Source organism: Babylonia areolata, chromosome 22 (assembly GCF_041734735.1).
Source record: "Babylonia areolata isolate BAREFJ2019XMU chromosome 22, ASM4173473v1, whole genome shotgun sequence".
In the NCBI taxonomy this organism is placed as follows: domain Eukaryota; kingdom Metazoa; phylum Mollusca; class Gastropoda; order Neogastropoda; family Buccinidae; genus Babylonia; species Babylonia areolata.
Window position 1 is genome coordinate 12,257,112 of NC_134897.1, and position 16,396 is coordinate 12,273,507.

Sequence of the window (16,396 nt, forward strand, 5' to 3'; positions counted from 1 at the left end):
AATAAAATAAAATAAAATAAAAATAAATTAATAAATAAATACATGCATAAGTCTGAACAGAGGGCTAGAGGAACTATGGACAGAAACAGAAACTTTTAAAAAAAATCTAAACAAACAATTCATTTACATCTCTGTTCACTTTTCTTTAACAAAACTGTTTGTATACCAAAGTTTTAACCCAGTTCATAAATACATGTCTGTTCATTTTTCTTTAACAAACTTAACAAAAAATAAATCAATAAAACAAGCAATACCCAAGTTTTAACTCAGTTCATAAATTCATTTACATGTCTACACTTTTCTTTAACAAAATTGTTTGTACACCAAAGTTTTAACCTAGTTCATAAACTGATTTACATGTCTTTGTTTTTCTTTAAAAAAAAATTGTATCCCAAAGTTTTAAAGCAAATTCATAATTCATTTACATGTCTGTTCATTTTTCTCTAATGAACTCTAATACACACACACACACACACACACACACACACACACACACACACACACACACACACACACACACACAAAATCTTAAAAACCCAAAAAACAAACAGTGCCGCTCACTCTTCCGAGTCGCGTCGCTGCACAGGATCGAACTCTCTCTCCTCCAGCTCCTCGGCACTGGACCCTTTCAGCATGACGCCCTCGTCGCTGGCCGTTGACTGCAGCTCCTCCTGCAACTGCCGCTGTCGCTGCCTGGCCTTCTCCTCTTCCTCTGCCGCTAACCGCTGCTGTTCCGCCACCTGTTTCTCCATCACGGCCTGCAGGAACCTGTGTTGGTGACCAGGTATGAGTGGGTTAGCAGTAAGCACACAATGTAAAATATGTTGTAGTAGTAGTAGTGGTAGTAGTAGAAGGGACAAAGCAAGCTTTGAAGTTTTTAAATAGTCCTTTCATTGTTTCACGACATATTTTGGTAATGATTCAGGTCAAGGTCTGAAGCTTCATTTACATAGTCCTTTCTTTGTTTCGTGACATATTTTGGTAATGATTCAGGTCAAGGTATAAAGCTTCATTTACATAGTCCTTTCATTGTTTCATGACACATTTTGGTAGAGATTTTGGTCAAGGTTCCACACTTCATTTTAACAGTTCTTTCTTTGTTTCATGACATATTTTGGTAGAGATTTTTTAACAAGGTTTGGCACTTCATTTACAGTTTATTTAATTGTCAAACTCTCTAAAAAAAAAATAGCTGAGAATTTTCTAGAATTGTCCAGTTAGTTTTTTAGTTAGTAGAGGGTGCTTACTTTAGATAAGGTTGCATTTGATTCCATGAATAAGTAACTTGACTACTGTAGCAAAACTTTCTTGTATCATAGAAGTTCTGTATACTTGTCTATAAGCCGCAACTTTTTACCCCAGCTTCAACCTCTGCGGCTTATACAATGATGCGGCTGATTTGTGGATTTTAACGATCCCGGGAGTGTCACGTTCTCGTCTATTCTTAGCTGCCCTTCAACTCACCAAAATCATGTTTTCTGTCCATGAATTTTTGGATGAGCTTCAGGATAGTGTGCTAACTGTTCACGTTTTATAAATCAAATCCGCACACATTAAAGCCTTCAGATCAGCATTCAGTTCTACTCTGCTCAAGCGTACACCCTCATCATGCCGAAAACGCGACGTTATGCCTATGATGCAGCCTTCAAACTGAAGGCAATCGACCTAGCAGACGACAGTGCAAGTGACGAACCAGCAGCGACCTCCACCTTCATGTTCATGAAGTGAAAGCGAGGCTGAAGTCAGTGACAAGATGGCGGAGGAAGCTGTGCTAGTTCTCTTCAACTCAGACACTGAAGACAAAGATTTTAGTGGATTCAGTAAGCAGGATGACATTGAATAAATGTGACTATCCCTAATTTATGGATCTTATTTTCGTTGTGTTTATTTATTATTTTTTTGTGGCACTAGCAGTATTTTCGCTTGCTTTTCTTTGTGTTGTTCCCGCTTGTGTTTATTTCATAACCTACAGTATCGACAGCTTTTCTGTAGTATCAGTATATGTTCCGGTACCGGAAATAAGTGCGGCTTATAAACCGGTGCAGCTTATGTATGTATACAGTTCAATTTTTTCCAAAATTTAGTGGGTGCGGCTTATATACCAGTGTGCTCAACAGACCGAACTTTACGGTACTGTAAATTCCTAAAAGTAAGTCATTTTGTTTTTGTTGCACTGTATACAGTGTACATGTTAAAAAAAAAAGAAAAAAAAAAGAAACTATCTTTACAACAACACTGCCTCCACTACAGCACTGCCTTTCCACCAATGACTTTTTTTTTTCCATCAAGACGCCATTAAAAACCACAGACGTCAGCGATGGACATCCTCCCCCCCAAACCCCACCCTACCTCTTGCCTTTCCTACATAAAATCAACAGAAGAAAATGACCAATACTCCTACTGCTCAACATTTCTATCCTTCCCCTAATACATAAAGTATTAGCATATCTGTTTATCCCAAGATACATGAACATTTTTATTACATTCAGCATATCATAATCTTATTCCATGTATATTCCTTCCAATATATAATCAATAATGTATATGAATGTGAATGCTTACCTAAAAATACCTTCGAATTCAATGAAATAATGAAAAAAAACGGTCACAAACGTAAAAACACACAGAGCTTCAAGAATATGCGCTATAGCAAAAAGTCTTAATAAATAAATAAATAAATAAAAGCTCACACATTTGAGTGAGTTGCAGCCCATGAACAAAGAAGAAAAACAAAAACAAAAAAAAACCAGGAACAAAAAAAAAAGAAGAAGAAAAAACCCAACAACAATAAAAACCAATGCCCAATCACCTGCGGCGAACCAACAGGGCCCTGATGTGACACTGCAGACAGACGACGGTGGAGCGGTAAGCGCGGTAGGGTTTTCGAACCCTCCACCCCCGGTACACCCGCTGCACGGTGATGGCCGCGTCCTGTTCCACCTGAAGTCTCTGCAGCACTCGCTGGGCCAGGAGGCGTCGGACGTGTTTCTGTACGGTCACAGGTAGGGGAAGAGAGGGAGGTGTGGGGGGAGGGGGTTGGGGGGGTTGTTGTGTTAGTCTACAGGTTTTGGGAGTGAGTGAAAGAGAGAGAGAGAGCGACAAAGGGAGAGTGGCAAAGAGTGTGTGTGTGTTTGTGTGTGTGTGTGTGTGTGTGTGTGTGTGTGTGTGTGTGAGAGAGAGAGAGAGAGAGAGAGAGAGAGAGAGAGAGAGAGAGAGAGAGAAAGTGTGTGTATAAGTGTGTGTGTGTGTGTGTGTGTGTGTGTGTGTGTGTGTGCATGAGACAGCATGAGAGAAAGAGATAGAATGTGTGTGTGTGTTTGTGTGTGTGTGTGTGTGTGTGTGTGTGTCTGTGTGTGTAGAGATACAGAAAGAAACAGAAAGAAACATGTAACTCAAACGTTTTAATGACAAGGCAATTCTGTACCATGGGGGAAGGGGATACCCAAAAGCACATGGTAATGATTAGTAAATTTGGATGTCAAGTGGGAGAGAGACGGTGAGACAAAGAGAGACAGAGAGTGAGAGACAGAGACAGAAACAGAGAGAGACAGAGACAGAGAGACTTCGGAAAACACTGACTTCAGGAACATCCTGACTCACTTGCATTCCTGATTTTGGATGCACAGTTCTTCTTTAAACTCTCTTGAATTTAAAACAAAAAAAAAGAGAAAACCCAAATTAAATCAAGAAGAGTGAGAAGCATACAACTAAAAGGATTTAACTAACACAATAGTATCCCTCTTCCCCCAGTCCCTCTGTCCCCCCGTCCTACTGTCCACCCCCACCTCCTGCACCTCCCACTCCCATTCCCCCTCCTCACCTGCAGAACGATGGCAGCATCCCGGAGCCTGAGGAAACAGCGTCGCTCCAGCCGCACCTTGACCCACCGCTGGATGAAGACCACACGTCGCATGATGGCCGTGTGCAGGGACTCATCCAACAGCAGCTTCTCGCTCTCTCTCAGGAAGATCTGCCACAGCACAGCACAGAGGATTCTTACACACCTTTGATAGTCAGTCTGTCTATGACCATCACAACAGCACAGGTGGCAACGGCTGTCCCAACTATCTGGGCTAGAATTTGATCAGAGATGCCAACCTCTGTCAAGTGTTTGTAGGAACAATCAGGAAATTTGGCTGGTACATTTTGAACACTTGGACTCCGAGGAGGGCATGATGCACGGATATTTTTCAGTGTACGTTTGGCAAAAACTTCTGTTCCCGCCGCTGCTTCTTTACAGCCGACACATCTGTGGCACGGTGTCGCTTCCCTGGTCTTTGTTTGTCTTGTTTCTCACAATTCGGAATCCATGGCTGACTTTGTCTGTTTCAAGCTGCTTGTTCCTTCCTTGCACTGCATAGTTGAATACACCAAGCACAGGCAATGTCTGACCGAGACGCAACTTGGGTTTAGCCACAGTCTCTCTTGTTCAGGAAAACAAAGCTGACTCGTCCACTCACTGCTGTTTCAATGTAAACACGCATGCCATTTGCTGAGCATCATCATGTGAGACCAAGATTAGTAGTGACTGCCCTGGCCTCGTGATCAGTAAGTCTAGAGCGTTTTGGGTAATATTACGACAGGAAAGCATGTGACCACGCTATGTAGTCGAAAATGAACTCGTCGGAACAATTTTGATGTTGTTGTAACATCAGAACAAACTGCGATCGAGAGTAACAAAATATGGCGAAATCATTAACAGTTGGCATCTCTGCTGACACATGTTTGATAGTCAGCTGTGTCTGACTATGACCATCAGAACAGCAGAGGTGGCAATTGCTGTCCTGTCTATCTGGGCTAGGATCTGGTAATAGATGAGAGTGTCCTGCCCAAGTTAAACCCCACTCTCTCAACCTAGAGGGTTTTTGGACAGTCGGCGTTGGGGATGGTTCCCAAAGGCCAACTAGCCCCTTAAGGCTGCAGCACTAAGAGCCAGTGCAATCTTGTCTCTCCATGTTACACATATGCCACAATGAATTTATGAAACAATTGTATTCATCACAAAACTTTTTTCTGCTTTCATACATGAGTGTGTGAATGAGATTATGTGAGGTTGTACGTTGGTTCATAAAATTATCTGTTGTCGTACATGGGTGCGTAACAATACTGGCTTTTATTAACACACACACATGCGCGCGCGCATTTGAAACAGTGCTCATAATTCATACATTCACAGATGAAGATGCATACTACTCTTATCCCTCCACCCTATCATTCTGATCTTGTGAATAAGCATTTGATTTGTGAATGACACAAGTGATGAACGACACACATAAATCCTTTACACAATGCACATCTTTTTCAGATGTTACTCTGATTTAAAAACAAATAATTATGAGCAACCTTAGTGAAAAGAACAATACACAAATCACACTACATTTGTAGTAACATTGCTTCACATGTCTCAGAATCATCATTTTCTTAACAATGCAGCTGACTTTTACCATAACTCAGATATGCAGGCACGCCACAAACAACTCAACTTCATAACCAAATTTTGTTAACTTATTATCTTTTGCACTTTTTCTTGTAATTTGCTCAACTAATTCATCCTTCTCATTTGTGAGGGTACGATGAAAGCTGGCCACTGTGGATTATTCCCTTTTCCTCTGTGAAAAAAAAAAAAAAATCATTTCAGTTTCCCAACCATGATCATCACTGTGTATCTATGTCATAGTATGTATGTGTGGCCTTAAGCATATCCTGATTTAGTTTATGTACGTATGCGTCCAATAGTTGAAGAAAAATCCATCTTTTACCTTACATCAGAATGAACGTATAATAATGTGGTGCAGAATCATTAACGAGATGACTTCTTGTGTCACTGTGTCAAAATTGTAAACCCAAAGATGGAATAAAAAAAATAAAAAAAGATCATGAACCAACATCATCTGTCCCACCTTGTTTTTCCCAATCTGACAGTTGTCCATGTTGAGCTGCATGCTGGACAGGAAGTTCTTCACATCCTCCTGGGAGCTCAGCAGCCCCCGCGGCAACAGGATCTGGTACAGCTGGATGAACTCCTGCAAAACCCACACTGACACGCTCTACCAGCAGGTCATAAACAAATCGCCATCTTTTTCCCGCCATGAGCCTCACGACTCAAAACAAATCTTTTTCCCGCCATGAGCCTCACGACTCAAAACATATCTTTTTCCCGCCATGAGCCTCACGACTCAAAACATATCTTTTTCCCGCCATGAGCCTCACGACTCAAAACATATCTTTTTCCTGCCATGAGCCTCACGACTCAAAACATATCTTTTTCCTGCCATGAGCCTCACATCATCTCTGCCTTTTCCCTGCCATGAACCTCATGACACAAACATCTCCATCTTTGTCCTGCCATGAGCCTCATGACTCAAACATCTCCATCTTTGTCCTGCCATGAGCATCACATCATCTCTGCCTTTTCCCTGCCACGAACCTCATGACACAAACATCTCCATCTTTGTCCTGCCATGAGCCTCATGACACAAACATCTCCATCTTTGTCCTGCCATGAGCCTCACATCATCTCTGCCTTTTCCCTGCCATGAGCCTCATGACACAAACATCTCCATCTTTGTCCTGCCATGAGCCTCACATCATCTCTGCCTTTTCCCTGCCATGAACCTCATGACACAAACATCTCCATCTTTGTCCTGCCATGAGCCTCATGACTCAAACATCTCCATCTTTGTCCTGCCATGAACCACATGACTCAAACATATTTTTCCTGCCATGAACCTCATGACTCAAAACATCTTTTTCTTGCCATGAACCTCATGACTCAAACATCTCCTCTTTTCCCTGCCATGAGTCTCATGACTCAAACATCGCGATCTTTTTCCTGCCATGAACCACATGACTCAAACATCATCTTTTTCCTGCCATGAACCACACGACTCAAACATCATCTTTTTTCTGCCAAGACCCTTAAGACACAAACATCTCCATCTTTGTCCTGCCATGAACCACATGACTCAAACATATTTTTCCTGCCAAAAGCCCAAGACACAAACATCACCATCTTTTTCCTGCCAAGTGCCTCATGACTCAAACATCGTGATATATTCTTTCTAATCACTCTGCCTCCTCGATGGGTGAAAAGCAAGCTCTGCATTGAGGAAAAAAAAAAAATTTATGATATAGGACAGAACAGGAAGGGCAGACACACCTCAAACAGCAGGCGGTAGTTGTACCCAGACTGTCGGATCTTCACCGTGGCCAGCATCCCTGTGTAGCGCAGCTGTCTCAGCACAATGTCGTCGTCAAACTGACACGGGGCCTGCACAGCACAGCACATCACCTGTCTTCACCCTGCTGTGTTCCCTAACATGACACGCATACACACACACACAGAATACACACACACACACACACAAAGCATACATACACACGCAGAATTGGTGAGTGCGTGTTGCAGGGATGTGTATTCAAGAGGGCATCAAGATGGGTGTCATGTGCATGTGTGCATGTGTGCCTGAGTGTGTGAGTGAGTGAGTGTGTGTGTGTGTGTCTGTAACTGTGTCTGTGTCTCTGTGTGGGTATGTAAGTGTGTCTATGTACACGTGTATGTAAGTCTGTGCATCCACGTTATATTCATATTCAATCAAAAAATACAGAATGCCCTGCTTTCACTTTTGAACACATTGTAATTTGTGTGTGTGTGTGTGTGTGTGTGTTGGGGGGACCCCGGGGTGGTCTTAAAAATAATTTCCGGACTTTAACCACCATTTCTTTGGCATTAATCATTAATTTCACCACTGTCAATGATCCTTCCAACAAAACAAAACCTCACAAACAATCCATGATCCTTCCAACGAAACAAAACCTCACAAACAATCAACGACCCTTCCAACTCAACAAAACCTCACAATCAATGACCCTTCCAACGAAACAAAACCTCACAATCAACGACCCTTCCAACTAAACAAAACCTCACAAACATTCCACGACCCTTCCAACTAAACAAAACCTCACAAACAATCCATGATCCTTCCAACGAAACAAAACCTCACAAACAATCCACGACCCTTCCAACTAAACAAAACCTCACAATCAACGACCCTTCCAACTAAACAAAACCTCACAAACATTCCACGACCCTTCCAACTAAACAAAACCTCACAAACATTCCACGACCCTTCCAACGAAACAAAACCTCACAAACATTCCACGACCCTTCCAACTCATCAAAACCTCACAATCAACGACCCTTCCAACTAAACAAAACCTCACAAACATTCCACGACCCTTCCAACTAAACAAAACCTCACAAACATTCCACGACCCTTCCAACTAAACAAAACCTCACAAACATTCCACGACCCTTCCAACTCAACAAAACCTCACAATCAACGACCCTTCCAACTAAACAAAACCTCACAAACATTCCACGACCCTTCCAACTCAACAAAACCTCACAAACATTCCACGACCCTTCCAACACAACCTAACTCCACAAACAATCCATGATCCTTCCAACAAAACTGAGCCTCACAAACCATCCACCCTGCACACACCACCCCCTCCCTCCCTTCCCCCCCCACAGATCACAGACCTTCTGCGAGTTGGACTTGATGCACCTGATGAAGAAGGGGTTGGCCTGGTTGAGGGTGGTCATCAGGCGAGACAGGGACCACTGGAACTGGGCCGACACACTGGGCGGCTGCTTCTTGCTGGACACACGCCCACCCCCAAACGTAGTGCGACTGGCGATGGCCTTCAGCGCCTTGATGTCACGGAAACTCTGTGCAAAAGAGTTATACATTCACAGTGACACTATCATGTCTTTCACTCTGTGTAAAAAAGAGACAGTGCCATACGCTGACAAACATGTCTTTCACTCTGTGAGGAAGGAGACTGTGTTATACATTGACAGTGACACTATCATGCCTTTAACTCTGTGTAAAAAAGAGACAGTGCCATACGCTGACAAACATGTCTTTCACTCTGTGCGGAAGGAGACAGTGTTATACATTGACAGTGACACCATCATGCCTTTAACTCTGTGTAAAAAAGAGACAGTGCCATACGCTGACAAACATGTCTTTCACTCTGTGCGGAAGGAGACAGTGTTATACATTGACAGTGACACTATCATGCCTTTCGGTATGTGTGAAAGGAGACAGTGTTACACATTCACAGTGACACTATCATGCCTTTCGGTATGTGTGGAAGGAGACAGTGTTATACATTTACAGTGACACTATCATGCCTTTCGGTATGTGTGGAAGGAGACAGTGTTATACATTTACAGTGACACTATCATGCCTTTCGGTATGTGTGAAAGGAGACAGTGTTACACATTCACAGTGACACTATCATGCCTTTCACTATGTGTGGAAGGAGACAGTGTTACACATTCACAGTGACACTATCATGTCTTTCGGTATGTGTGAAAGGAGACAGTGTAATACATTGAAAGTGACACTATCATGCCTTTCACCATGTGTGGAAGGAGACAGTGTTATATATTCAGTGACACTATCATGTCTTTCGGTATGTGTGAAAGGAGACAGTGTTATACACTGACAGTGACACTATCATGCCTTTCACCATGTGTGGAAGGAGACAGTGTTATATATTCACAGTGACGCTATCATGCCTTTCACTCTGTGTGGAAGGAGACAGTGTTATACATTCACAGTGACACTATCATGCCTTTCACTGTGTGTGGAAGGAGACAGTGTTATACATTGACAGTGACACTATCATGCCTTTCACTCATTGCATGCACTCTGTGCCCGAGTCATAGTTTGTTTCATTAAAACTGCTTTCACATTCCCTATATGTGCATAAAGTGCGAGTAAGAGAATAAACTTCCAGCTGTTTCAAAAAAAATAAAATAAAATAAAATAAAATAAAATAACCTATATGAAGCCTGTTCATGCCCTTGCTGCTATTTTTCCTCACATGTGAATGCATTATCATCAACAAGAGTAACAATGTTTGTTCTGGTTCTAAAAATAAGACCAAAACAGATCAGTTTTGAGCCCCATTTTGAGCTGCAAAACACAGTGGTGCTCATTTATGCAGACAATAAAAAGGAAACTGATTTCTTTAAAGTGAACTATTACGTTGTGCTACTTACACATAAAGTATATATTAATGTAATAAACATTCGCTGCATGAACACTTACCAGAGAAGGCTTGGGCCGTGGTTTAAACGACTTGTTCTTCCTGTAAGAATCACAACAACATGCTATCACTATGATACTCTCCATTCACTTTCTCTCACCATCACCTCACCCTCCAAGCAGTCACAACAGCATTTCATTACAGCTACGTAAACAGCTATGTAAAACATTCACCTGTCATCTATACTCAAAGTGTTATTGAATAAATCAATATTTCAGGGAATCCAGTCACATATAAATAGCATTCAGTCAATTTTTTTTGCCACAAATGACAAGTTTCCCTAGAAGAGATGGGGAAAAGGGCTTGACATCCATAATAATCATCATCAGACCTTGGCCATATATAATTACCTTTGAACCGTTTCCATGATTCAACTACCAATATTTTTTTTTTCCAGAATTAAAGCCTATCATTGCTGACATAACTAGGAATCACTGCACTGACATTTTCAAACACCAATACTTACCAGTTAACAAAACAAAGGTGTGATTCTTTTTGTCAGCAAAATCTTTACCAGCAATGAAAAAATCCGCGATACTTGAAATCTACAACTGAAAGTCGTTTATTTCTGTCACAAAGTAACAAACCTTTCATGATATTTTTGCACACCCGTCACTGAAAAAACCCTACTTGCATGCTGCCTTCCAACTACAAATCTATTTTCATAATTCTGCTTCATGTTTAACCAGCATTGTCTATATTCAAACTTACAGACGGAAACACAAAAAATGAGAGTAGCAACTCCAGCCAGGTTGTCACCAAAACTACATCCCCATTCTTAAGAACGACAAAAAGAAAAAAAAGAAATGAAGACAGAAAGAAGAAAGAGAGAAAAGAAGACAGGTAGGTGCTTTTTTTTATGAACAAAGGCGAAAGGAGAAAAAAAAAAGAATAAGAAAACAGGAAAGGACAAAAGAAAGAAGGTAAGACAGATATAGAAATGAAAACAAAAAGCAAAATCAGAAAAAGGACAGACTGAAAGACAGCACAGAACAAAGAACACTTTCTGAGCTGTAACTCAATGGCAAGCAACACCTATTGCTTTAGAGCGTGGATTTCAAATCCCAGGGTCCTAGGTTTGAACCCCAGCTGTGTCTCATGGGCAAACGTTGCAGGTTTTTCCAAATCTCCCATGTCAACATAAGTGCACTGCTAACGCCTGATTCCCTCTTTGTACAGTACATCAAATACACATATTAAAGACCCCATAATCCATGTCCATGTTCAGTTGATTATGGAAACACGAACATGTATGGCTGCCTAAAGGGCTAGTTCAAAATGGCCATACATGTAAAAGTCCACTTGCAGATACCTGTGAATGTGGGGACTGCAGCCAGCCGAACAAATGGAGAGAAAAACAAATAAGAAATAAACTGAACCAAAGTCCCTGCGATAGGACTGAAAGCTTTAACCCCTTAACTGTCATGCCCGTAGAAATACAGGTCATAGTGACATGACAGATGACATCATCAAAAGATGGGAAATAACTCTAAAAGGCTGAAAATTCAAACATTTGAACTGTAGTGGTATGTATCTACAAATCACTTTCTCCGTTTTTGGCTAATTGCTCTGAATACTGATTTATGACTTGAAATACCATTTTCTAATGTTTTTTTCCCCATCAACTTGTCAAGTCCCACATCACCAAAATACGCTGCCCGATATATTCTATTCTCCTTCAGCTACATTATCATCATCATCAAGTGCAAATCTGTCCTGAGAGCCACAATGCAACATTTCATTCATTCATCCCCTTTGTTTTGTGCACACAATGGACAGGCACCCTGACGGCAACCCACACAACACACAGTGTTTGTGCAAGAGGACAGAAAGTGAGAGCTCGCTGGACAAACCATGATACAGTGTTGGTGCCAGTTATGTGTCTGAACATTTTTCATAACAACGGCACACAAATGTAACAAGTGCAATCATGTTCACCTGTCTCCATGTTCAAAACAGTGTTTTACACACACTGGCCTGGTACCTCTCTGTACAATCTTACATGGTTAGTTCTGAACTTTTCCCATTAATAAAAAAAATAAAATTTTAAATAAAATAAAGAAAACGAGAAAAAAAGTTATTCAATGTAGAACCCTTTCAAAAGAAATTAAACAAATGTTGCAAACCATAACAAATTAATTGGAATACACAGTAAACACCAATAAAATCTCAATTCTGAACTCACTCGTGTCAAGGGTTCTGCTCATGATAAAGGTTCTGTTAACTACTTTCTTATTTTGTTTCATCATTTACTCTGAGGCATTTCTCAATCTGTATCACAATTACAGAAATAAGAAAAAGTACTATTTTCTAACCAGTAACTAGTTACTTTCCACCGGATTCAATCACATACAGAATCTGGTTTGTCCAAAAAAAACCCATAAAGCCTTCTGAAAAGATCAGGCATCCCCCTTCAACCTTTAAGGGCAGTAAAAGGCCATGCATGAAAAAAAAAATCCCATGACAAAAATATATTTACCAGCCAAAATACATGACTGCAGGACAGTAATGTGTACAAGCATGCGTTTCCCTGTGTGTACAGTAACTCTTGGTGCTTAGGGACACTGTGTACAGATACAATCTCAATTCACAAACCTCACTGCCCAAAAATGTATCTTTTGTCTCTGTTTTTGTTTTGTTTTTTCCAAGGTGCATGTGCATGTGTGCATGTGTGTGTGTTCATTTACTGATAATGCCCAATGCTGAACACACTGTCAATATCGATGCTGTAGAACATGGTACTCGTTTCTCACAAATCGCTGAACCATTCGTAATTAGGAAAAACTGATGCAAGGTCCAAACTTAACAAGAAATAACCAACTGTTTTAACCCTGACCCTGGTTCAAAAACTGCAGTCTTCAAACAGCACCATGTTTTACACGTGTCTGTCCAAAACTGCAAATTAATTTCACACATCAAGATGCAACACCAAGACGTGTACACACACACACACACACACACACACACACTCAGTGCTTGCCATGCCCAGTGAAGTCCACTTCACACCAACATGCTCACACAATTCTGTGCTTCACACACAACCATTTCTACATATCTCACCAAGTGCCCAATTGTTAAGCATTTAATGGACAGAATTTGGGGAAGGGGGCTGGCGTTAACAGGGTTTTCTTTGATTCACCTGCTTTTGTATCTCAGTTGACAAATTTTACTCATGTTTTATCTGTTGAACACAAAATTCTGCAGTGCAAGTGAAAATGTGTGGTAGGTACACAGTGAATATGGCATAGACAGATTATAAATGAATACATTTAGATTTTTTTATGACCGCAGGTGAGAATAAAACTTATGTTTTTTTAACAGCACTGAACTCACCTCGCTAACAGAAAACAAACAAAGGTTATGTCACAAAACAAGTGAAAGCAATAAATTCCAACCCTGGGGTCTTCCAAGAGTCAAACAGTCAATCACACAAACTGAAACTAGCAGATTCAAAAGACTCAGCTGTACTCATGGTGAATGGCACCTTCAATGATAATTATGTCAAAAGTAGGAAGCATGTAGCAGGCATCTTCCTTGAAATGCCGTGTAAAACCGTGTGCATTACGCCTTAAGAGTGGGGTGGAGCAAAACAGTGGGCGATAGCAGGAGAATTTTAGTCATGTGTGTGTGTAGATGTGGGGAGAAATACATCAGTTTACATGAAAAAAAAGAAGGGAAGTGGGCAAGGGAGTTTGTAGTACAGAAATACATATGTGAATAATAAAGTTACTTTTATCTTAATTATTTCCTTGTCTATGTATATCTTCCCATTTGACATTCAAGACACAATTCAAACACATGTTCAGCTGAAGCTTTCTTCATCTATATATTTCATTGTTTTGCATGTAGAAGACTCCAGGGAAGAAAATTTTCGCTTTTTTATTTTGTGTTTAACTCAGGTTCTTTTTCCGTCCATTAGACATCCAATGCAATATCCTTTTTTTGAGTAAATCCATTTGGTTATGAATGCAAGTACAAGGACATTTTCATCAATCAAGGTCAAGTTTTTCCTTCAATATTTTACTTCAATTATATAAAGCAAAAAACAAACAAACAATAAACTGTTTTGGTCTCATCATTCAAAAACAGGTTTGGTCACATTCTGCAGTATCATACCAAGCAACGCCCCTAAACCCCCACCCCACCACACACACATGCAAACACACACATGCCAGCCAAAATAAAAAAAAACAATAAAAAAGCCAACAGAAGCCCACTCAAAGCCAAAACCCAAACGACTAGCCACAGTCACAACACCAACGCACATGAGCAGCTTGCGAGCCCGGCGGATCACTTTGGCGTCAGACGGGGGCAAGCTGGACTCCATGGTGCTATACATCATCAGCTCCTCATGCAGAACCTGCCGCTGGGAGCACACAAGGTCAAGGTCATCGTTCTCAGCCGCCGAGCATGCCGGGACGGGGTCAGCGTCATGCAGGTTTGCCATGGCGGAGGCGGCAAGGTCACGCTCTCTCTGCCGGTGTCTGCTTCTACAGGGAGGAGGGGGGGGCAGCAGATTGGGGTGAAAGGGGAAAGGTCACAGCACACACGTCAGAAATTAAACCGGATTCAAAACTACCACATCTTCACAGCCACGCCACATTCCATGGTGACCTCCCCCTACTGGGGTGGATGCAAGTTTAGTAATACGGGCAGGTTAGGTGGCAAGCGCACACACAACTCAACTGATTGGTTACATATGATTCAGATAACACTTTGGAACAGACTGGGGAAAAACATGAAATCAGGAAACAGGGGCAAGGATAAAGGAGACAAAGGACAACAAATTATGGTTTTTTTTTTTTTTAAAGAGGTGTAAGCATATGTGTGTGTGTGTGTGTGTGTGTGTGAACGCGTGCATCCATGCTTGCATCTGTGCATGTGCACGCGTGTGTGTACATGTTCGTGTGAGAGAGAGCATATGCGGGTGTGTGGGTGGGTGTATGGGCATGTGTACAAGCGTGGGTGTACGCGTGCAAATGCGCATGCACATATGAAAGTGAGTACATGTCTGTGTGAAGTGTGCGTAGTTTGTGTATGCCAAATTCACAAACACAGGTAACAGCACACTTGTGGGTGTTCACGTTCACGCTCACATGTTCAAAAAAGTTTACATTACTGTTCTTATCTGGTTTCCCTCTCAGCTCTATGATGTCATTCAAAAGAACACAAAGACAATGTCTCTATGTGTGGTGGTGCTCTGCTGTAGGTTGGTGGGTTTGTTTTTTTCCTAACCATTACCAGGAAATGGTATTCCGACAGAGACGCGGTTACAGAACACTGAATAAATATCCAGAACAGAATCTTTCCTGCTGGCCTTCGCAAATGGCACTACACTACACCTTACTCCATTCAATACATCACGCTACACAACACCGTACTACAACAAACTCCCTTTGCAACACAGCACATCTTTCGTGCTGTCCTTTCACGTTACGGCGGTACTGCGTTTTTACCCTCTGGGTATAACTCTTACGACTTAACCCATTCAGCCCCAAGGACAGTGCTGCTAGGATGCAACTGAGTGCCCCAGGGTCAACAACATCCAGTGCACATCGACACAAACATCGGCTGGGAAAGTAACATCCAAGTTTCCAAACAAAATCTTTGGGATGATAACACTGATACTGCCGCTTGTTAATAATCATGTTCAGCACTTGTAGAGGACAGGTGGGGGTTGGGAGAGGAGGGAGGATGTGGAGGAATGCCGATGAGGAGGGAGGGGAAGAGGGAAAGAAAGTTATTGAGTGTGACATGTGGAGTGTTGGCTTTGTGGTAATGAAGCGAGAGAATCTGAACGCACTGGTAGGAACCCCACACTCACCAGTATTTTCTACCCCTCCACCAGAACTTCAGTGGTGGTCTGGACGCTAGTTATTTGCATGAGATGATAGACCAAGGTCCTGTGTGCAGCATGCACTTAGCACACGTAAAAGAACCAGCAGCAACAAAAGAGTGGTCAAAATTCTGTAGAAAAATCCACTTCATAAGAAAACAAATATATCTGCAGGCAGAAAAATAAAAGAAAAAATGAGTGGCACTCTCACTGTAGCAATGTGCTCTCCCTGAGGAGAGCAGTGCAAATTTCACACAGAGAAATCTGTTGTGACAAAAGAGTAATTCAATACAGTGTGCATATATATATATATATATATATATATATATATATATATATATACAGATAGATAGATAGATAGATATAGATATATATATATATATATAAAGATTGACAGATAGATAGATATATCTGATTGCATGTGTTTGTGTGCAT

The 16,396-nt window shown here is 41.4% G+C and overlaps 1 protein-coding gene across 1 annotated transcript in view; it reads right to left on the reverse strand.

The window, feature by feature from the left end:
• The window catches only part of LOC143297382 (unconventional myosin-IXb-like), a 124,899-nt gene that overhangs the window by 56,558 nt on the left and 51,945 nt on the right, over positions 1-16,396 (reverse strand). The window contains 8 exon segments of the mRNA XM_076609698.1: positions 562-768; positions 2,810-2,988; positions 3,821-3,970; positions 5,901-6,023; positions 7,160-7,270; positions 8,546-8,734; positions 10,128-10,167; positions 14,391-14,615. Coding sequence (XP_076465813.1) covers positions 562-768; positions 2,810-2,988; positions 3,821-3,970; positions 5,901-6,023; positions 7,160-7,270; positions 8,546-8,734; positions 10,128-10,167; positions 14,391-14,615 — 1,224 coding nt within the window.